At 40.4% G+C, this 24,043-nt stretch overlaps 1 protein-coding gene across 3 annotated transcripts in view; it reads right to left on the reverse strand.

The window, feature by feature from the left end:
- Positions 1–6,759: 6,759 nt before the first annotated feature.
- The window catches only part of dab2ipb (DAB2 interacting protein b), a 426,738-nt gene continuing 409,454 nt past the window's right edge, over positions 6,760–24,043 (reverse strand). For all 3 annotated transcript variants that reach the window (XM_061966503.2, XM_072914155.1, XM_061966504.2), the window contains 3 exons: positions 17,290–17,492; positions 17,138–17,225; positions 6,760–10,899 (listed from right to left, as the gene is read on the reverse strand). In XM_061966503.2, the coding sequence (XP_061822487.1) occupies positions 10,732–10,899; positions 17,138–17,225; positions 17,290–17,492 (459 nt within the window). In that variant the 3' untranslated portion in view covers positions 6,760–10,731. The remainder of the gene's footprint in view (positions 10,900–17,137; positions 17,226–17,289; positions 17,493–24,043) is intronic.

Consider the following 24,043-nt stretch of genomic DNA (forward strand, 5'->3'; position numbering starts at 1 on the left):
TTGAACTTTGTTAGCTTAACTGTTAGAATTTAGGTCAATTTTAACTTTGTTAGCTAAACTGTTAGCATTTAGGTCAGTTTTACTTTTGTTAGCAAAACTGTTAGCATTTGGATACATTTGAACTCTGTTAAACTGTTGGCAATTGGGTAACTTTTAACTTTGTTAGTTTTAAACTGTTAGCATTTGGATCAATTTGAACTTTGTTAGCTTAACTGTTAGAATTTAGGTCAGTTTTAACTTTGTTAGCTAAACTGTTAGCATTTAGGTCAGTTTTACTTTTGTTAGCATTTGGATACATTTGAACTCTGTTAAACTGTTGGCAATTAGGTAACTTTTAACTTTGTTAGTTTTAAACTGTTAGCATTTGGATCAATTTGAACTTTGTTAAACTGTTAGCATTGAGGTCAGTTTTAACTTTGTTAGCTAAACTGTTAGCATTTGCATCAATTTCAACTCTTGTTAGGTAAAGTTGAACTTTGTAAGCTCAAACTGTTAGCATTTAACGCTTCAAAGCTGTGGTGAAATGTTTCTGATTGTGTGTGTTGACGTCCACAGACAATACCACTGTCCCTTTTTTCCCCTCCTGCGTTGAAAAAGAAAAGAAAGCTCGTCAAACAGCAGCCAGTGAACATAAAAGTGCATAGACATGGACTGATGTGCTTTGCCAATCTCATCTCAACTCTGCTTCAACCTCCAGTCACCCAACATTCCATCCCGTTTGCGTAATCCCAGTTTTTGGGGGGCGCGATTGTAGCGTCCAAACACCCCCCCGTAGTGAGAAAGGGTGTCAGTTTGCGTTGACATAACACCGTCACCACACAGCAGAGTTTGAGCGAGCGGCGAGGTTCGTTTGCAAAAAAACCCAAAAAACTTTAGGTCAAAAATAGTATCTGCTTTTTATTTACACTTTCCCGGACTCTTCTCACGTCACTTCCTGTTTGGTAGCAAAAACAACATGCGAGCAGGGGTAGCAAATAGGATCCAAGATTAGCGTAGCAGGACTTGCTAGAGGCTTCACATTCAGAAAGGGGAACTGCACTTTTTGAACATGTTGCCATCATTCATAATCCCCATGTGAGATGATAACACCTGTCTCTGTTCTCTGCAGTCTAAATCGTAAAAAACTGCTAGCACGAGGCGGCTAACAATGTTAGCTAATGGGAGTCATCTATTCCGCCAATACAGCCCTTTTAAAAAGTAATCCAAAAACCACCAACAAAATTGTTGGTGGTTTTTGGATGTCTTTTAGTATTTAGGTTAATTTGAACTTTCTTAGCTAAAGTGTTAATATTTGGGTCCATTTTAACTGTTAGCATTTAGGTCAACTAGGACTTTGTTAGCTAAACAGTCAGCATTTAGGTCAATTTGAACTTTGTTAGCTAAACTGTTGGCATTTGGATCAATTCTAACTCGGTTAATCTGTTAGCATTTAGGTCAATTGGAACTTTGTTAGCGAACCTGTTAGCATTTAGGTCAACTGGAGTTTTGATAGCTAAACTGTTAACATTCAGGTCTACTTTAACTCTGTTAACAAAACTGTTAGCATTTAGGTCAATTTTAACTTTGTTAGCTAAACTGTTAGCATTTCGGTCAATTTTAACTCTGTTAGCTAAACTGTTAGCATTTGGATCAATTCTAACTCGGTTAAACTGTTAGCATTTAGGTCAATTGGAACTTTGTTAGTGAAACTGTTAGCATTTAGGTCAATTGGAACTTTATTAGTGAAACTGTTAGCATTTAGGTCAATTGGAACTTTCTTAGCTAAACTGTTAACATTCAGGTCCACTTTAATTCTGTTAACAAAACTTTTAGCATTTAGGGTCAATTTTAACTATGCTAACTAAACTGTTAGCATTTAGGTCAACTGGAACTTTGTTAGTTCAACTATTAGCATTTAGGTCAACTGGAACTTTGTTAGCTAAACTGTTAGCATTTAGGTCCATTTTAAACTTGTTAGTTCAAATGTTAGTATTTCGGTCAATTTTAACTCTGTTAGCTAAACTGTTAGCATTTAGATCAATTTTAACTCTATTAAACTGTTAGCATTTGGGTCCATGCTGATGACACCAAACTCTACATGCCCCTAAAGCAGATTGTAGTCACCTGGAAGCGTGTCTAAATGAAATCAAACAATGGATGTCCACTAACTTTTTGCATTTTAGCCCTAAGAACACGGAAATGTTGATTATCGGTCCTGCCAGACACCGACACCTATTTAAGGGCTGTAAAATGTCATTTCAGTTCTTATATGTCTTGTACGTGTTAAGAATGGACAATAATAAAGCATCCTGAATCCTGAATAATACCACGTTAATATTACCTGTGCACTTAAGATACGACTTTAAGGTTTTACTACTTACGTATAAAATACTAGCTACATCCTATCTTGCTGTTTATATTGTACCATACGTCCCGTGCAGAAATCTGCGTTCTAAGAACTCCCGCTTATTAGTGATTCCCACAGCCCAAAAAGAGTCTGTGGGCTCGTTTTCTAGTTGGACTCCAGTACTCTGTAACAGTTAGAGATGCTACGTCCGTAGAAGCATTTAAGTCCCGTCTTTAAAAGTCATTTGTACACCCTAGCCTTTAAATAGACCCCCTTTTTTTTTTTAGAACAGTTGATCTTCCGCTTCTCGTTTCTGCTCTGTCCGCCCTCTCCTGTGTGGAGAGGTTATCAGGTGGTTTCAGATCAGTTTCCACGGATATCATTTTGATGACTACATTTTATGAAAACCGCGAATTGCAAATCTCAGACAATTTGGGGTTTTCAGAAATTGAGGCATAATCATCAACATTTTAGCAATATTTGACTTTGCACGTAACAAGTTGATCACATAATCCTTTCACATTTGAAGTTGAATTGCTGACATGAATGGACTTTTGCACGATATTCAAATATTTGCCGTGTCACCCGTATATATTATGTTGTCACATTACTTCTATACTTACAGTGTGTATGTAAAACCTTAATGGAGGTTTTATTTTTACAGCGCTTTAGATGGAATCCCATTACCTCTTTGTTTTGTACTATTTAGAACGCACATAAAAGAGATGAGGTGTGTTCTTGTCGGGGTAATGAACGATGAAATGAAAAGTTCAGTTCCCCTTGTAAGGATTTAGGGGAAGGACTGTAAGGGAGGAGCGTTAAGTTGAGGTTTAGTAGATACCAAGGTACACTAAGGCTGCCTTCCAGTGACCTCGGAAGTTGAAGGTCGGAGCTGGGAATGAGGTCACAGCCGAGTTGCGAGCGTTTCAGTTACGATGTCGGAAATCGAGATGATCCATGAAAATGACTCTTGTCTGAATATAAACAACTTGTGGGAAAATAGGCACTCTCTATGCAGCCTTTCGACATGGCAGATGAAGAGGAAACAGACATAAACGTATACGCTACAGGAAAAAATGTAGTGGAGACCAACAAAACATCGTAAATGGCTGATTTAGCGCAAAAAAAACTCATCCAAAGTGCTAATAATGGTTATTATTGTTTACATTCAGAGCAGCCATCTTTTGAAGCCAACTCCGACCTAGAGGGGCGTTCCAGTTGAAACTTCCCACGAGGAACTCGGACGTTCCGACTTCCCAGTACGGGGTGAGTTTAAGGGTTGGGAGTGTAAGTGATAAGTTCGGGTTTTTGGGGTAGGATTCAAGACTTTAGGCCCGATCCGAATACTCCCTCTTGGTCCTTCGTATTGAAAAAACGCCCCAAGAAATTCTTACGAGTCTCGCTACCTCGTCAAACCTTCGCCGTTTGCCGACGGCGACAAATGTTTGTTTACGTTGTTCCGTCTTTGTAACTCCGACCTGGAGGGGTCGTTCCAGTTAAAACTTCACACGAGTAACTCGGATGTTCCGACTTCCCAGTACGGGTTGAGTTAAGGGTTGGGAGTGTAAGTGATAAGTTCGGGTTTTTAGGGTAGGATTCAAGACTTTAGGCCCGATCCGAATACTCCCTCTTGGTCCTTTGTGTTGAAAATACGCCCCAAGAAATTCGTGCGAGTCTCGCTACCTCGTCAAACCTTCGCCGTTTGCTGACGGCGACAAATGTTTGTTTACGTTGTTCCGTCTTTGTAACTCCGACCTGGAGGGGCGTTCCAGTTAAAACTTCCCACGAGTAACTCGGATGTTCCGACTTCCCAGTACGGGGTGAGTTTAAGGGTTAGGAGTGTAAGTGATAAGTTCGGGTTTTTGGGGTAGGATTCAAGACTTTAGACCCAATCCGAATACTCCCTCTTGCCCCTTGGTCCTTCGTGTTGAAAAAACGCCCCAAGAAATTCATACGAGTCTCGCTACCTCGTCAAACCTTCGCCGTTTGCCGACAGCGACAAATGTTTGTTTACGTTGTTCCGTCTTTGTAACTCCGACCTGGAGGGGCATTCCAGTTGAAACTTCCCACGAGGAACTCGGACGTTCCGACTTCCCAGTACGGGGTGAGTTTAAGGGTTGGGAGTGTTAGTGATAAGTTCGGGTTATTGGGGTAGGATTCAAGACTTTAGGCCCAATCCGAATACTCCCTCTTGCCCCTTGGTCCTTCGTGTTGAAAAAACGCCCCAAGAAATTCATACGAGTCTCGCTACCTCGTCAAACCTTCGCCGTTTGCCGACAGCGACAAATGTTTGTTTACGTTGTTCCGTCTTTGTAACTCCGACCTGGAGGGGCATTCCAGTTGAAACTTCCCACGAGGAACTCGGACGTTCCGACTTCCCAGTACGGGGTGAGTTTAAGGGTTGGGAGTGTAAGTGATAAGTTCGGGTTTTTGGGGTAGGATTCAAGACTTTAGGCCCGATCCGAATACTCCCTCTTGGTCCTTTGTGTTGAAAATATGCCCCAAGAAATTCGTACGAGTCTCGCTAGCTCGTCAAACCTTCGCCGTTTGCCGACGGCGACAAATGTTTGTTTACGTTCCGTCTTTGTAACTCCGACCTGGAGGGGCGTTCCAGTTGAGACTTCCCACGAAGAACTCGGATGCTCCGACTTCCCAGTAGGGGTGAGTTTAAGGGTTGGGAGTGTAAGTGATAAGTACGAGTTTTTGGGGTAGGATTCAAGACTTTAGGCCCGATCCGAATACTCCCTCTTGGTCCTTTGTGTTGAAAATATGCCCCAAGAAATTCGTACGAGTCTCGCTAGCTCGTCAAACCTTCGCCGTTTGCCGACGGCGACAAATGTTTGTTTACGTTCCGTCTTTGTAACTCCGACCTGGAGGGGCGTTCCAGTTGAGACTTCCCACGAAGAACTCGGATGCTCCGACTTCCCAGTAGGGGTGAGTTTAAGGGTTGGGAGTGTAAGTGATAAGTACGAGTTTTTGGGGTAGGATTCAAGACTTTAGGCCCGATCCGAATACTCCCTCTTGGTCCTTTGTGTTGAAAATACGCCCCAAGAAATTCGTACGAGTCTCGCTACCTCGTCAAACCTTCGCCGTTTGCCGACCGCAACAAATGTTTGTTTACGTTGTTCCGTCTTTGTAACTCTGACCTGGAGGGGCGTTCCAGTTAAAACTTCACACGAGGAACTCGGATGTTCCGACTTCCCAGTACGGTGTGAGTTTAAGGGTTAGGAGTGTAAGTGATAAGTTCAGGTTTTTGGGGTAGGATTCAAAATTTTAGGCCCGATCCGAATACTCCCTCTTGGTCCTTTGTGTTGAAAATACGCCCCAAGAAATTCGTACGAGTCTCGCTACCTCGTCAAACCTTTGCCGTTTACTGACGGCGACAAATGTTTGTTTACGTTGTTCCGTCTTTGTAACTCCGACCTGGAGCTGCATTCCAGTTAAAATTTCCCACGAGGAACTCGGATGTTCCGACTTCCCAGTACGGGTTGAGTTTAAGGGTTGGGAGTGTAAGTGATAAGTTCGGGTTTTTGGGGTAGGATTCAAGACTTTAGGCCCGATCCGAATACTCCCTCTTGGTCCTTTGTGTTGAAAATACACCCCAAGAAATTTGTACGAGTCTCGCTACCTCGTCAAATCTTCACCGTTTGCCGACAGCGACAAATGTTTGTTTACGTTGTTCCGTCTTTGTAACTCCGACCTGGATGGGCGTTCCAGTTAAAACTTCCCACGAGTAACTCGGATGTTCCGACTTCCCAGTACGGGTTGAGTTTAAGGGCTGGGAGTGTAAGTGATAAGTTCGGGTTTTTGGGGTAGGATTCAAGACTTTAGGCCCGATCCGAATACTCCCTCTTGGTCCTTTCTGTTGAAAATACGCCCCAAGAAATTCGTACGAGTCTCGCTACCTCGTCAAACCTTCGCCGTTTGCTGACGGCGACAAATGTTTGTTTATGTTGTTCCGTCTTTGTAACTCCGACCTGGAGGGGCGTTCCAGTAAAAACTTCCCACGAAGAACTTGGATGCTCCGACTTCCCAGTAGGGGTGAGTTTAAGGGTTGGGAGTGTAAGTGATAAGTACGAGTTTTTGGGGTAGGATTCAAGACTTTAGGCCCGATCCGAATACTCCCTCTTGGTCCTTTGTGTTGAAAATACGCCCCAAGAAATTCGTACGAGTCTCGCTACCTCGTCAAACCTTCGCCGTTTGCCGACCGCAACAAATGTTTGTTTACGTTGTTCCGTCTTTGTAACTCCGACCTGGAGGGGCGTTCCAGTTAAAACTTCACACGAGGAACTCGGATGTTCCGACTTCCCAGTACGGTGTGAGTTTAAGGGTTGGGAGTGTAAGTGATAAGTTCAGGTTTTTGGGGTAGGATTCAAGATTTTAGGCCCGATCCGAATACTCCCTCTTGGTCCTTTGTGTTGAAAATACGCCCCAAGAAATTCGTACGAGTCTCGCTACCTCGTCAAACCTTTGCCGTTTACTGACGGCGACAAATGTTTGTTTACGTTTTTCCGTCTTTGTAACTCCGACCTGGAGGGGCGTTCCAGTTAAAATTTCCCACGAGGAACTCGGATCTTCCGACTTCCCAGTACGGGTTGAGTTTAAGGGTTGGGAGTGTAAGTGATAAGTTCGGGTTTTTGGGGTAGGATTCAAGACTTTAGGCCCGATCCGAATACTCCCTCTTGGTCCTTTGTGTTGAAAATACACCCCAAGAAATTCGTACGAGTCTCGCTACCTCGTCAAACCTTCGCCGTTTGCTGACGGCGACAAATGTTTGTTTATGTTGTTCCGTCTTTGTAACTCCGACCTGGAGGGACGTTCCAGTTAAAACTTCCCACGAGGAACTCTGATGTTCCGACTTCCCAGTACGGGTTGAGTTTAAGGGTTGGGATTGTAAGTGATAAGTTCGGGTTTTTGGGGTAGGATTCAAGACTTTAGGCCCGATCCGAATACTCCCTCTTGGTCCTTTGTGTTGAAAATACGTCCCAAGAAATCCGTACAAGTCTAGCTACGTCGTCAAACCTTCGCCGTTTGCCGACAAATGTTTGTTTACGTTGTTCCGTCTTTGTAACTCCGACCTGGAGGGGCGTTCCAATTAAAACTTCCCACGAGGAACTCGGATGTTCCGACTTCCCAGTACGGGTTGAGTTTAAGGGTTGGGAGTGTAAGTGATAAGTTCGGGTTTTTGGGGTAGGATTCAAGACTTTAGGCCCGATCCGAATACTCCCTCTTAGTCCTTTGTGTTGAAAATACGCCCCAAGAAATGTGTCCGAGTCTTGTTACCTCGTCAAACCTTCGCCGTTTGCCGACAAATGTTTGTTTACGTTGTTCCGTCTTTGTAACTCCGACCTGGAGGGGCGTTCCAGTTAAAATTTCCCACGAGTAACTCGGATGTTCCGACTTCCCAGTACGGGTTGAGTTTAAGGGTTGGGAGTGTAAGTGATAAGTTCGGGTTTTTGGGGTAGGATTTAGGCCCGATCCGAATACTCTCTCTTGGTCCTTTGTGTTGAAAATACGCCCCAAGAAATCCGTACGAGTCTAGCTACGTTGTCAAACCTTCGCCGTTTGCCGACAGAGACAAATGTTTGTTGATCGTCTTTCTCTTTCACCTGTCTTTATTCAGAAGAAGACTGTTGAGAAGACATTTTCTGCGAAGTAAGCAAATGTTAGCGAATCATCTTACGGTATGTGAAATGTTATTTTTGAAACATCGTCATTCCAACCAAGCTAACCATTTGGTGTTACTGTAAAAATTACTAACGTGTGTACGCTTCTCTGGTCTGCCATGTTTCTCCTGGCACTCGATATGTAGGAAGATCTGCGAGGTCACTTGGAAGTATTGGGCCTTAGTGTTTGAGGGTAGGTTAGGATTGTATAACCCTAGAAGAAGGATTCTGCTTCTAAAGTCAGGACCAAAGCAAGCGGGTAGAGAAACGGTAACCAAAGTTGATTCCGGTCCAGTGTACAACGTGTCTCAAGCTACTCCCGCCAAAAAAACATGACTGAGATTCAACAAAGAATCGATCCATCAACTAGAATCCGATTCTGAAGGAAGCGGCACCGGTGCTTCCGGTTTACCTTCTCGTCACTACGTCAGTCATCCTTTTTAAAAGGGAACTGCACTTTTCTTTGGAATTTTGCCTATCGTTCACAATCATTATGAGAGACATGATTTGTTTTCAATGCATTCTAAATAATAAATAAGCATAAATACTAGTCTGCTAACAGAGGAGCCGATGAAATCCGATAAAAAGCGCCAATAATACTCCATTTACATTTTGTGCCTTGAAGTTTAACCAAGTATTAGTGATATTGTTATTACAAACGCTAACACACTCTATAACGGCGCCGTGATCATGTCCCGATGTTTACATCACTCAATCGATCAATGTTTACTTATATAGCCCTAAATCACGAGTGTCTCAAAGGGCTGCACAAGCCACAACAACATCCTCGGCTCAGATGCTGTTTCCTCGCTTCCCTGCTCCCTGTAGGTTTATTCTAGATCATACATCAGGCCTCACACCTGGTCAGTAGATGGCTGAGAATATAATCCGATAATTTTAAACTGGCGAGTACGACACGGAAAGCACTTGTTGCCCCTGCACCCCGTTTCTTCGTGCAAATTATGAGTAATTTTTCATCTGAAAGGGAATATATCAACATCCTGGCAGTCGGCATCCTAATGACAGCAGACCTTGTACAGTAGGTAATGTTTTATTATATTTGTTGGCTCTCGTAAAGTCTGCAGTGAGCAGAAATCAGTGATGAAGAACAAAACAAAAAGCAATGTGATGAGTTTTTAAGATTAATGCGCCAAATATGTAAATATTAATGTGGCTGTTACATTACATATATATTTACATCATGTATATAAAACCTCAATGGAGGTCTTTGGATGTTTTTTTAGGGGCTTTATAGGCAGAATTGATGTAGTCTATTGTAAGCGATCTTTTGACAAAATGTATTTAATATAGAGATGTCCGATAATGGCTTTTTTGCCGATATTCCGATATTGTCCAACTCTTAATTACCGATTCCGATATCAACCGATACCGATATATACAGTCGTGAAATTAACACATTATTATGCCTAATTTTGTTGTGATGCATTAAACAATGTAACAAGGTTTTCCAAAATAAATCAACTCAAGTTATGGAAAAAAAAAATGCCAACATGGCACTGCCATATTTCTTATTGAAGTCACCAAAGTGCTTTTTTTTTTTTTAACATGCCTCAAAACAGCAGCTTGGAATTTGAGGAGGTTGAGGTGGGCGGGATTGGAGGGGGGGGGCGGGGTTGAGGTAGCGGGGGGTGTATATTGTAGCGTCCGGGAAGAGTTAGTGCTGCAAGGGCTTCTGGGTATTTGTTCTGTTGTGTTACGGTGCAGATGTTCTCCCGAAATGTGTTTGTCATTCTTGTTTGGTGTGGGTTCACAGTGTGGCGCATATTTGTAACAGTGTTAACGTTGTTTATACGGCCACCCTCAGTGTGACCTGTATGGCTGTTGACCAAAATATGAGTTGCATTCACTTGTGTGTGTGAAAAGCCGTAGATATTATGTGCCTTTAAGGTTTATTGGCGCTCTGTACTTCTCCCTACATCCGTGTACCAGCGGCGTTTTAAAAAGTCATGCATTTTACTTTGTGAAACCGATACCGATAATTTCCGATATCACATTTTAAAGCATTTATCGGCCGATGATATCGGCAGTCCGGTATTATCAAACATCTCTAATAGAATGTGTTAAAAAAAAAAAAAAAAAAAAATCTCTCGTCATGTCTCTCAGGATTGTGAATAATAAGAAAAAGTGTAGTACCCCTTTAAGAAGAAAAATACAACTCCTAAAAACAAGTCTGCTCGTATATTTGAAATTATCAAATATAAGTATATATATATATATGTGTGTGTGTGTATAGTCTAGACGCAGAAAGGAAATGCATACATCTATATTCAATATAGCATCATCACATAGATCTCATGTACTTCCATAATAACTTTGTACAAGCTCTATTCTTTACACATCCACAGTATACAATTGTGCCTTTTCCCCCCACTTGACTCTTTGCAAGGAACATCCGAGCTTAAGGCCTTTCATGTACCAATAGCTGTCACAAAGTGCACCACATGGGGGGGAGGGAAGGGGGGAACTATAAATCTCAGGATTTGTAGTTCCTATTTGGTTGTCTATAAACATCAACTTGAAGAAGGAGCACTGGTTCTCCGGGTGTGGGCGTGTGTGTGTGTGTGTAGTGGTCGATCCCAGGCGGCTCCAACCGCCGTCACAGCGTCAGCATACGTCCCAATGGAAACTGGATATTTCCTATGTACAAGCTCCGCCCCGCATCCTCGCTGTCCTCTCCGTAAGAACATGTTTTTTTTTTCTTTCCGTTCCTTGGAGTCTCTAGCAGTTGCTGCTGTTCCGGAACTCTCCGTTCTCGGTGATCTGCAGTTTGCTGGGGTTGGTGGGGGAGATGCCGTTACGCGACTGCGTGCTGTAGCGCTCCTTCAGCTGGGTCAGGGCGCTCATCAGGCGGGCGTTGGCGTCGTCCAGCGAGGCGATGCGCTTCTCCTGCGCACAAACACACGTAAGACCGAACACTTTTGTAGGACAGTCGTCACAGCACACTTCATTCATATGGATGGTTACTAGAGATGTCCGATAATGGCTTTTTTGCCGATATTGTCCAACTCTTAATTACCGATTCCGATATCAACCGATACCGATATATACAGTCGTGGAATTAACACATTATTATGCCTAGGGATGATGTTTGATAATAAATTATCGAGTTCGAGCCCATTACCAAATCCTCTTATCGAACCGATTCCTTATCGATTCTCTTATCGAATCCAGATAGGTTGTTGTATATAGAAAAAAAACCACAATATTTGGTTTAACAAAAGCTCACTTTTATATTATAAGAAAAAAAAAAAGAAAAAAGAAATATTGACTGTTACCCCCCTAAAAAAAATAAAATAAATAAATATTGACTGTTGTTACCCAAAGTATATTAAGTGGGATTTTTCAGAAAAACAAATATATACAGTAACACAAAAACAACCTGTCTCTGTGATCACTGTAGGTGTATAAATAATAATATAGTGTTAAATAAAATCAGTCCATCCATTTTCTACCGCTTATTCCCTTCGTCACTTTTCAGTCCTTTAGTCCATTAGTCTCCCCTTAGTCCCCTTTTAGTCCATTAGTCTCGCCATAGTCCCCTTTTAGTCCATTAGTCCCCCTTCGTCACTTTTCACTCCATTAGTCCTCCTTTAGTCCATTAGTTCCCCCGTCCCCTTTTAGTCCATTGGTCCTCTTTTAGTCTCTCTTTAGTCCATTAGTCCCCCCTTTAGTCCATTAGTCCCCTCCTTAATCACCTTTTAGTCCATCAGTCCCCTTTTAGTCAATTAGTCTTCCCATAGTCATCTTTTAGTCCATTGGTCTCCCCTTAGTCCCCTTTTAGTCCATTAGTCCCCTTTTAGTCCATTAGTCTCCCCATAGTCACCTTTTAGTCCATTAGTCCCCTTTTAGTCCATTGGTCCCCTTTTAGTCTCTCTTTAGTCACCTTTTAGTCCATTAGTCCCCTTTTAGTCCTCTTGTAGTCCCCTTTTAGTCCATTAGTCCCCCTTCGTCACTTTTCACTCCATTAGTCCTCCTTTAGTCCATTAGTTCTCCCGTCCCCTTTTAGTCTATTGGTCCTCTTTTAGTCTCTCTTTAGCCCATTAGTCCCCCCTTTAGTCCATTAGTCCCCTCCTTAATCACCTTTTAGTCCATTAGTCCCCTTTTAGTCACGTTTTAGTCCATCAGCCCACTTTTAGTTCTCTTGTAGTCCCCTTTTAGTCCATTAGTCCCCCTTAGTTACCTTTTAGTCCATTAGTCTCCCCATAGTCACCTTTTAGTCCATAAGTCCCCCTTTAGTCCATTAGTCCCCTGTCTCCTTTTATTCCATCAGTCCCCTTTTAGTCACGTTTTAGTCCATCAGCCCCCTTTTAGTCCTCTTGTAGTCCCCTTTTAGTCCATTAGTCCCCTTTAGTGACTTTTCAGTCCTTTAGTTCATTAGTCTCCCCTTAGTCACCTTTTAGTCCATCAGCCCCCTTTTAGTCCTCTTGTAGTCCCCTTTTAGTCCCCCTTCATCACTTTTCAGTCCTTTTAGTCCATTAGTCCCCTTTTTGTCACGTTTTAGTCCATTAGCCCCCTTGTAGTCCCCCCCTTAGTCCATTAGCCCCCTTGTAGTCCCCCCTTAGTCCATTAGTCCCCCTTAGTCCTTTAGTCCATTAGTCTTCCCTTAGTCACCTTTTAGTCTCTCGTTAGTCCATCAGTCCCTGTAGACAGCAGCGACACTCAACAACAACACATAATTTTCAGACTGTAATTACTGGTTTGCAAAAAATATTTTTAACCCAAATAGGTGAAATGGCATAATCTCCCACGGCACACCAGACTGTATCTGTTTGAAAAACACTGGCTTAAATACCGATGCGCTCTATAGCCTGTAAAGTAGGGTAAAAGTACTGGTCTAATGAATAAAAAAGGATATCTATATTTCACATATTGCAAGCACAAGCAATAAACATAGGTCCTGTTTGAGTCTGTTGATTAATTTGAGCAGTGCTGCCACCTAGCTGCAGGCTTGTGTATTGTTCAAAAATGGGGGAAAAAAGACGATAATACTTTAAAGTCCCTTGCCTCTCAGCTTCTTTGACACCGTTTGAGAAGCACTGATGTAAACGCAGTGGACTCCATAGGACACCACTTGATGCTAGGATGAATTTCAACAATGTCGCTTTGATTCCGCTCCCTAACCATTCTCCATTTCCATTCCTAAATAGGTAGTGTCATTATAACAGTTTGCATGCTTTAAATGCGCTTACCAATTATTTGATGGCATGTCCCTTTTAAGAATAAAAGGGTAAATGAGATCGGCCTGCCGATAAATGCATTAAAATGTAATATTAGAAAATATCGGTATCGGTTTTTTTCATTATCGATATCGTTTTTTTATTTTTTTATTTTTTTTATTTTTTATTTATTAAATCAACATAAAAACCACAAGATACACCTACAATTAGTGCACCAACCCAAAAAACCTTCCTCCCCCATTTACACTCACTCACACAAAAGTGACAAGTGGACGAGGTTTTGGCTGAACGGTTTCAGCCCACGGATATTTTGTTGTTTTCTTACTGTACCGAGAATGAACCGAACCGTGACCTCTGTACCGAACCGAGGTTTTGTGTACCGTTACACCCTTAACAGTACCGTATTTTTCGGAGGATAAGTCGCACCGGCCGAAAATGCATAATAAAGAAGGAAAAAAACTAGGGATATTGATAAATGCTTTAAAATGTAATATCGGAAATTAATTAATGTATAATAATAAATAATTATTGGTATCGTTTTTTTTTTAAATTAAATCAACATAAAAAACACAAGATACACTTACAATTAGTGCACCAACCCAAAAAACCTCCCTCCCCCATTTACACTCATTCACACAAAAGGGTTGTTTCTTTCTGTTATTAATATTCTGGTTCCTACATTATATATCAATATATATCAATACAGTCTGCAAGGGATACAGTCCGTAAGCACACATGATTGGTCCACTAATAGTACTAACCTTTAACAGTTAATTTGACTCATTTTCATTAATTACTAGTTTCTATGTAACTGTTTTTATATTGTTTTACTTTCTTTTTTATTCAAGATTTTTTTTTTAAATGTATTTATCTTATTTTATAATTTTTTTTAAAAAGGACCTTATCTTCACCATACCTGGTTGTCCAAATTAGGCATAATAATGTGTTAATTCCACGACTGTATGTATCGGTTGATATCGGTATCGGTAATTAAGAGTTGGACAATATCGGGATATCGGATATCGTCAAAAAAGCCTGATTATGGCATACAGATTAAGAAAACTCAAGAATATTTCCTCAGACCAAGTAAAAATAAAGGATTTATAACAGCAAAACAAAATCAAACATTTGAAAATGTCAATTAATGCACTCAGTACTTGGTTGGGAATCCTTTTGCACGGATTACTGCATCAATGCGGCGTGGCATGGAGGCAATAAGCCTGTGGCATTGCTGAGGTGTTATGGATGCCCAGGATGCTTCAATAGCGGCCTTTAGCTCATTTGCATTATTGGGTCTGGTGTCTTTCAGCTTCTTCTTCACAATACCCCACAAATTCTCTATGGGGTTCAGGTCAGGGGAGTTGGCAGGCCAATCGAGGATAGTAATGCCATGGTCAGTACACCAGTTACTGGTGGATTTGGCACTGCTGGATCATGCTGGAAAATGAAATCATCATCTCCATAGAGCTTTTCAACAGATGGAAGCATGGAGTGCTCTAAAATCTCTTGGTACACAGCTGCATTGACTCTGGACTTGATGAAACACAGTGGACCAACACCAGCAGCTGACATGGCTCCCCAAACCATTGCTGACTGTGAGAACTTCACACTGGATTTCAAGCAACTTGGATTTTGCTCCTCCAGACTCTAGCGCCTTGACTTCCAAATTAAATACAAAACTTGCTTTCGTCTGAAAACAGATCTCTGGACCACTCTGCAACTGTCCAGTGCTTCTTTTCCATAGCCCAAGTCAGACACTTCTTCCGTTGTTTTGAGTTCAGGAGTGGCTTGACCATGGGAATACAGCTACATGCTTCTATCTGTTGAAAAGCTCTATGGAGATGATGATTTCATTTTCCAGCATGATCCAGCAGTGCCAAAACCACCAGTAACTGGTGTACTGACCATGGCATTACTGTCCTCGATTGGCCTGCCAACTCCCCTGACCTGAACCCCATAGAGAATTTGTGGGGTATTGTGAAGAAGAAGCTGAAAGACACCAGACCCAATAATGCAAATGAGCTAAAGGCCGCTATTGAAGCATCCATAACACCTCAGCAATGCCACAACGCATTGGTGCACTAATCCGTGCAACCAAGTACTGAGTGCATTAATTGACATTTTCAAATGTTTGATTTTGTTTTGCTGTTATAAATCCTTTATTTTTACTTGGTCTGAGGAAATGTTCTAATTTTTTGAGATAGGATTTTTGAGTTTTCTTAAGCTGTATGCCATAATCAGCAATATTAAAATAATAAAAGGTTTGCAATATTTCAGTTGATGTGTAATGAATCCAGAATGTATGACATTTTCATGTTTTTAGTTGCATTACAGAAAATAAAGGACTTTATCACAATATTCTAATTTTCTGAGACGGTCCTGTATAACATACGTTTACCAAACAATCTGTCACTCCTAATCGCTAAATCCCATGAAATCTTATACGTCTAGTCCAGGGGTCGGCAACCTTTACCAGTCAAAGAGCCATTTTGACCAGTTTCGCAAATTATAGAAAACAATGGGAGCCGCAAAATATTTTTGAAATTTTAAATGAAATAACACTGCATACAAAGTTTTTTTTTTGCTTTGTGCTATGTATTAACCAAGGGTCTCAGACACGCTGCCCACACCTTTCTATGGAATTTGAAAGCTGGTGCAGCACGCGGGTTTTAAATGAATGGCGCTTGTCAGCGTCATGCGTGCCGTGATGGTACAGCATATAGCACCCACTACGACCTGCGTGCCTGATCAGCCACACGTTGAAAGGTGTTTCCGCTTGCTCACGTAGGTGACAGCAATGCATACTTGGTCAACAACCACACAGGTTACACTGACGGTGGCGGTATAAAAAACTTGAACACTCTTACTAATAATGCGCCACACTGTGAACCCAAACCAAACAAGAATGACAAACACATTTCGGGAGAACATCTGGACAGTAACACAGCATAAACACAACAGGACAAATACCCAGAATCCCATGCAGCCCTAACTGTTCCGGGATACATTATACACCCCCGCTACCAAACCCCGCCCACCTCAACCGAGCACAGGGGTGTGTGTGTGTGTGTGTGTGTGAGGGAGCAGGGTTGGGGTGGGTGCGGGGTTTGGTGGTAGCAGGGGTGTATAATGTAGCCCGGAAGAGTCAGGGCTGCATGGGATTCTGGGTGTTTGTTCTGTTGTGTTTTTTTGTGTTAAGGTGCAGATGTTCTCCCGAAATGTGTTTGCCATTCTTGTTTGGTTTTGGTTCAAAGTGTGGCGCATTATTAGTAAGAGTGTTAAAGTTGTTTTATATGGTCACCGTCAGTGTAACCTGTGTGGCTGTTGACCAAGTATGCCTTGCTGTCACGTACGTGTGCTAACAGAAGATGTATATTGTATAACAATTGTTGGACTGGCACGCTGTTAATACAGATTGTAGAGGGCGCCAAATGTTGTATCATCATGGCACGCCCTTATTATAGCTGTAAGGGTGAAAATCGGTGAATATTAATCCCGGGAGTTTTCTGCGAGAGGCACTGAAATCCGGAAGTCTCACGGGAAAATTGGGGGGTTCAGCAAGTAAGCTGCTGAGCCGCATCAGAGTGATCAAAGAGCCGCATGCGACTCCGGAGCCGCGGGTTGCCGACCCCTGGTCTAGTCTCTTACGTGAATGAGCTAAATAATATTATTTGATATTTTACGGTAATGTGTTAATAATTTCACACATAAGTCGCTCCTGAGTATAAGTCGAACCCCCGGCCAAACTATGAAAAAAACTGCGACTTATAGTCCGAAAAATACGGTAAGTACTTTATGCATGCTTGGAGGGCTCTAATTATGCTCTTTAAAAATATTCCATTCATTGAGGAATGGAAAATGAATACATTTTTCTACCCAAGGAGGGACGACTACTCCGTTTTCAACCCTTCCTCGATCTTCCGTCTTTACGCGTTGCACCAACTGACCTGTGCGTCGATGATATTCTGCTTGGAGTCCACCACGGCCTGCATGTCCGAGTGGTCTTTCTTCAGCTCCTCCTCCACCGACATCAACCTGAGCAAGACGTGCGACGTGAGACGAGCGTGAGGCCGCGAGAGCCTTCTGACGCTTTCCTCACCTGCTGATGATCCCTTTCATCTGGAGGTCCTTGTCATCCTGCTGCCGGCGCAGTCGCTCCTCCGACTCCTCCAGCCTGGCCTGGTACTCCATCAGCACCTTCTGGGCCTGCTCGTCCTGACCTTTGAGACGGGCCTCGTACTCCTCCAGCTTCTGCACCGACGCCCGCAGCTTCTCCTGCAGCAGAGCGATCTCCTGCTGGTACTGGAGCACACACAGGACAAAGTCGCCATCAAGACTCGTCAATCAGGTAGTTCTTGGCCCACAAAATGTCACTGAAATAGCTCTAAAAGTCCAGGTCAGAGCAGTCCAAAGTGCGGCCACTGGCCCGTGACACATTCTAAAGACTAAATGAAAACATTCCGGATTAGAACATTACACAAAAAAAATAGAATATGCAAGTTTAGGAGAAATTGCGTGTGAATGCTGAAAAGTGCAAGCAAAACTTAAACGAGTCATACGACTAGGAAGTGTACGCAAGTAAAATTAGGTATGATCAGTTAGCATGTATTGAGTACCAGGGTGTTCTGCTGTAATTTTGGCGGAAAGAGTTACCATGTTATACACCGTTGACATTAGCATGCTAACAGTTAACTTGTATCAAGTACCAAGTTGTAAGACTGTGTGGTGTTCGTCTGTAAAATTGGCTAAAAAAGTTAAAATGCTAGAATGCTAACATTAGCATGCTAACAGTTAGCATGTATCAAGTACCAAGTTATATGACTGAGTTGTTTGTCTGTAAAATTATCTAAATAAAAAATTAAAATGCTAATGTTAGCATGCTAACAGTTAGCATGTATCAAGTACCAAGTTATATGACTGAATTGTTCTTCTGTGAAATTGGCTAAAAAAAAAAGTTAGAATGCTAATGTTAGCATGCTAACAGTTATCAAGTACCAAGTTATATGACTGAGTTGTTCTTTTGTAAAATTGGCACAAAAAAAAGTTAAAATGCTAATTTTAGCATGAAGCAAGTACCAAGTTATATGACTTGTTCGTCTATAAAATTGGCAAAAAAAAAAAAGTTTAAATGTTAATGTTAGCATGCTAACAGTTAGCATGTAGCAAGTACCAAGTTATATGACTGAGTTGTTGTTCTGTAAAATTGGCTAAAAAAATCAACTTAAAATGTTAATGTTAGCATGCTAACAGTTAGCATGTAGCAAGTACCAAGTTATATGACTGAGTTGTTCTTCTGTAAAATTGGCTAAAAAAATCAACTTAAAATGTTAATGTTAGCATGCTAACAGTTAGCATGTATCAAGTACCAAGTTACATGACTGAATTGCTCTGTGAAATTGGCTAAAAAAAAGTTAATATGCTAATGTTAGCATGCTAACAGTTAGCATGCATCGAGTACCAAGTTATATGACTGAGTTGTTCTTTTATAAAATTGGCCAAAAAAAAAAAAGAGTTAAAATGCTAATATTAGCATGCTAACAGTTAGCATGTATCAAGTACCAAGTTATATGACTGAGTTGTTCTTCAGTAAAATTGGCACAAAAAAAAAGTTAAAATGCTAATTTTAGCATGAAACAAGTACCAAGTTATATGACTTGTTCGCCTGTAAAATTGGCTAAAAAAAAAAAAGTTTAAATGTTAACGTTAGCATGCTAACAGTTAGCATGTATCAAGTACCAAGTTATATGACTGAATTGTTCTTCTGTGAAATTGGCTAAAAAAAATGTTTTTAAATGCTAATGTTAGCATGTAGCAAGTACCAAGTTATATGACTGAGTTGTTCTTCTGTAAAATTGGCTAAAAAAAAAAGTTTAAATGCTAATGTTAGCATGCTAACAGTTAGCATGTATCAAGTACCAAGTTATATGACTGAGTTGTTCTTTTGTAAAATTGGCACAAAAAAAAAGTTAAAATGCTAATTTTAGCATGAAGCAAGTACCAAGTTATATGACTTGTTCGTCAGTAAAATTGGCACAAAAAAGTTAACACGGGAATGTAAGCATGCTAACAGTTAGCATGTATCAAGCACCAAGTTACATGACTGAATTGCTCTGTGAAATTGGCTAAAAAAAAGTTAAAATGCTAATTTTAGCATGAAGCAAGTACCAAGTTATATGACTTGTTCGCCTGTAAAATTGGCTAAAAAAAAATACGTTTAAATGTTAACGTTAGCATGCATCAAGTACCAAGTTATGTGACTGAGTTGTTCTTCTGTAAAATTGGCAAAAAAAAAAAGTTAAAATGCTAATGTTAGCATGCTAACAGTTAGCATGTATCAAGTACCAAGTTACATGACTGAATTGCTCTGTGAAATTGGCTAAAAAAAAGTTAAAATGCTAATGTTAGCATGCTAACAGTTAGCATGCATCGAGTACCAAGTTATATGACTGAGTTGTTCTTTTGTAAAATTGGCAAAAAAAAGAAGTTAAAATGCTAATGTTAGCATGCTAACAGTTAGCATGAATCGAGTACCAGGTTATATGACTGAGTAGTTCTTTTGTAAAATTGGCACAAAAAAAAAGTTAAAATGCTAATTTTAGCATGAAGCAAGTACCAAGTTATATGACTTGTTCGTCAGTAAAATTGGCACAAAAAAGTTAACACGGGAATGTAAGCATGCTAACAGTTAGCATGTATCAAGTACCAAGTTATATTACTTGTTCGTCTGTGAAATTGGCTAAAATAAAAAGTTAAAATGCTAATGTTAGCATGATAACAGTTAGCATGTAGCAAGTACCAAGTAATATTACTTGTTCGTCTGTAAAATTGGCCAAAAAAAGAAGTTAAAATGCTAATTTTAGCATGATAACATTTAGCATGTAGCAAGTACCAAGTTATATTACTTGTTCGTCAGTAAAATTGGCTAAAAAAAAGTTTAAATGTTAATGTTGGCTTGTACCAAGTTATGACTCATCAGTAATATTGGCAAAAAAAGAGTTAACACGCTAATGTTAGCATGCTAACAGTTAGCATGTATCAAGTACAAAGTTATGAGTCTGAGTTGTTCGTCTGTAAAATTAGCTAAAAAAATAAAAAGTTAAAATGCTAATGTTAGCATGCTAACAGTTAGCATGTATCAAGTACCAAGTTATATGACTGAGTTGTTCTTCTGTAAAATAAGTTAAAATGGTAGTTAGCATGATAACAGTTAGCTTGTAGCAAGTACCAAGTTATATTACTTGTTCGTCTGTAAAATTGGCTAAAAAAAAGTTTAAATGTTAATGTTGGCTTGTATCAAGTACCAAGTTATGACTTGTTTGTCAGTAAAATTGGCACAGAAAAGTTAACACGCTAATGTTAGCATGTTAACAGTTAGCATGTATCAAGTACAAAGTTATGAGTCTGAGTTGTTTGTCTACAAAATTAGCTAAAAAAAACAGTTTAAATCCTAATGTTAGCATGCTAACAGTTAGCATGTATCAAGTACCAAGTTATACGACTGAGTTGTTCTTCTGTGAATTTGGCAAAAAAAAGGTTAAAATGCTAATGTTAGCATGATAACAGTTAGCAAGTACCAAGTTATATAACTTGTTTGTCTGTAAAATTGGCTAAAAAAAGTAAAAATGCTAATGTTGGCATGTATCAAGTACCAAGTTATAAAACTTGTTTGGCTGTAAAATTGGCTAAAAAAAAAAGTTTAAATGTTAATGTTAGCATGCTAACAGCATGTATCAAGTACCAAGTTATATGACTGAGTTGTTGTTCTGTAAAATTGGCAAAAAATAAAAAGTTAAAATGGTCATGTTAGCATGATAACAGTTAGCATGTAGCAAGTACCAAGTTATATTACTTGTTCGTCTGTAAAATTAGCTAAAAAAAATTAAAATGCTGATGTTGGCATGTATCAAAGTACCAAGTTATATGACTTATTTGTCTGTAAAATTGGCACAAAAAAAAGTTAAAATATTTATGTTAGCATGATAACAGTTAGCATGTAGAAAATACCATATTATATTACTTGTTTGTCTGTAAAATTGTCTAAAAAAGTTAAAATGCTAATATTGGCTTGTATCAAGTACCAAGTTATGACTTGTTCGTCAGTAAAATTGGCACAAAAAAGTTAACACGCTAATGTTAGCATGCTAACAGTTAGCATGTATCAAGTACAAAGTTATGAGTCTGAGTTAGTTGTTTGTAAAATTAGCTAAAACAAAAAAAAGTTAAAATGCTAATGTTGGCATGATAACTGTCAGCATTTACTAAGTACCAAGTTATTAGACCCTGTGGTGTTTGGCTGTAAAATTGGCTAATGTTAGCATGCTAACAGTTAGCATGTATCAAGTACAAAGTTATGAGTCTGAGTTAGTTGTTTGTAAAATTAGCTAAAACAAAAAAAAGTTAAAATGCTAATGTTAGCATGCTAGCAGTCAGCATGTACTAAGTACCAAGTTATAAGACCCTGTGGTGTTAGGCTGTAAAACTGGCTAAAACAGTTAAAATGCTAATGTTAGTATGCTAGAATGCTAACAGTTCGCATTTATCAAGTACCAAGTTATAAGACTCTGTGATGTTTGGCTTTAAAATTGGCTAAAAAAGTTAAAATGCTCATGTCAGTATGCTAGAATGCTAACATTAGCATGCAAACAGTCAGCATTTATCAAGTACCCAGTTATATAACTAAGGCGTTCAGCTGCAAAATTGGTGAAACAAATTAGCATGTAAGAATGCTAACGTTATCATGCTAACAGTTAGAATTTATCAAGTTATATAACTCTGAGGTGTTCAGCTGCAAAATTGGCTATAGAAGTTAGCATGCTAATGTTAGTAATGCTACCTGAGGCTGAGCTGTATTGCTATTTTTAGTTCTTTGAGACATTTTTATGCTTCATTTAGGACAAAACTATGTAGAAACATCTTTGTAAGTGATAAAGTGATAAAGGTAATAGGTGTTCTATTCAGAGAGAAGGTGAAAGGTCACTTCTAGTGAGGTTTCCATCTGGGATGAACAATCAAATCCCCTCAGAAATGACAAGTAAAAACTTTTCAGATCATCAACATGAATATTTGGTGACATCACACTTTTGCAGGTTAGAAAGAGCAAAGGTGCACAAAGTGTTTCTGCACACCTTCTGATCACCTCCATTATCCAATTATCTTCACTTGTCACCTGCCCACTGGGACACACCACCTTTAAGCTCCGCCCCCTAAAAACTACTGTCTTCCTGTCATTTACTGTACCTGTTGATGTATTACTCAGTGGGGGGCTGAAGGAGGACTACACGGTCTAATGGACTAAAGAGAGACTAAAAGGGGACCAATGGACTAAATGGGGACAGGAAGACTAATGGACTAAAAGGTGACTAAGGGAAGACTAATGGACTAAAAGGGGACAACAAGAGGACTAAAAGGAGGCTGTTGGAGTAAAAGGTGACTAAGGAGGGGACTAATGGACTAAAAAGAGACTAAAGGAGGACCAATAGACTAAAAGGGGACTAATGGACTAAAAGGTGACGAAGGAGGGGACTAATGGACTAAAGAGAGACTAAAAGGGGACCAATGGACTAAAACGGGACCAATGGGCTAAAAGGGGACTAATGGACTAAAAGGGCACTAATGGACTAAAGAGAGACTAAAAGGGGACAACAAGAGGACTAAAAGGGGGCTGTTGGACTAAAATGTGACTAAAAAAGGACTAATGGAATAAAAGGTGACTAAGGAGGGGACTAATGTAATGAAAGGTGACTAAGGAGGGGACTAATAGACTAAAAAGAGACTAAAAGAGGACCAATAGACTAAAAGGGGACTAATGGACTAAAAAGAGACTAAAAGGGGACTAATGGACAAAAGGTGATAAAGGAGGGGACCAATGGAATACAAGGTGACTAAGGAGGGGACTAATGGACTAAAAAGAGACTAAAAGAGGACCAATAGACTAAAAGGGGACTAATGGACTAAAAGGTGACGAAGGAGGGGACTAATGGACTAAAGAGAGACTAAAAGGGGACCAATGGACTAAAACGGGACCAATGGACTAAAAGGGGACTAATGGACTAAAGAGAGACTAAAAGGGGACAACAAGAAGACTAAAAGGGGGCTGTTGGACTAAAATGTGACTAAAAAAGGACTAATGGAATAAAAGGTGACTAAGGAGGGGACTAAAGAGAGACTAAAAGAGGACCAATAGACTAAAACGGGACGGGGGGACAATGGACCAAAGGGGGACTAATGGACTAAGGGGGGGGAAATAATGGACTAAAGTGAGACTAAAAGGGGACCAATGGACTAAATGGGGACGGGGGGACTAATGGACTCAAAAGGGACTACAAGAGGACTGTTGGACTAAAACGTGACTAAAAGGGGACTAATGGACTAAAAGAGGACCAATAGACTAAGAGGGGACGGGGGGACTAATGGACTAAAAAGGGACTAATGGACTAAAAAGTGACTAAGGGGAGACTAATGGACTAAAGGACTGAAAAGTGACTAAGGGGGACTAATGGACTAAAAGGGGACTACGGGGGGGGGGGGAGACTACAAGAGGGCTGATGGACTAAAACGTGACTAAAAGGGGACTGATGGACTAAAAGGTGACTAACGAGGGGATTAATGGACTAAAATGTGACTAAGGGGGGGACTAAAGAGAGACTAAAAGAGGACCAATAGACTAAATGGGGACGGGGGGACTAATGGACTAAAAGTGAACTACAAGAGGACTACAAGGGGGCTGATGGACTAAATTGTGACTAAAAGGGGACTAATGGACTAAAAGGTGACTAAGGGAAGACTAATGGACTAAAAGGTGACTAAGGGAAGACTAATGGACTAAAGGACTGAAAAGTGACTAAGACTAATGG

This window comes from Nerophis lumbriciformis, linkage group LG11 (assembly GCF_033978685.3).
Source record: "Nerophis lumbriciformis linkage group LG11, RoL_Nlum_v2.1, whole genome shotgun sequence".
Taxonomy (NCBI): Eukaryota; Metazoa; Chordata; class Actinopteri; order Syngnathiformes; family Syngnathidae; genus Nerophis; species Nerophis lumbriciformis.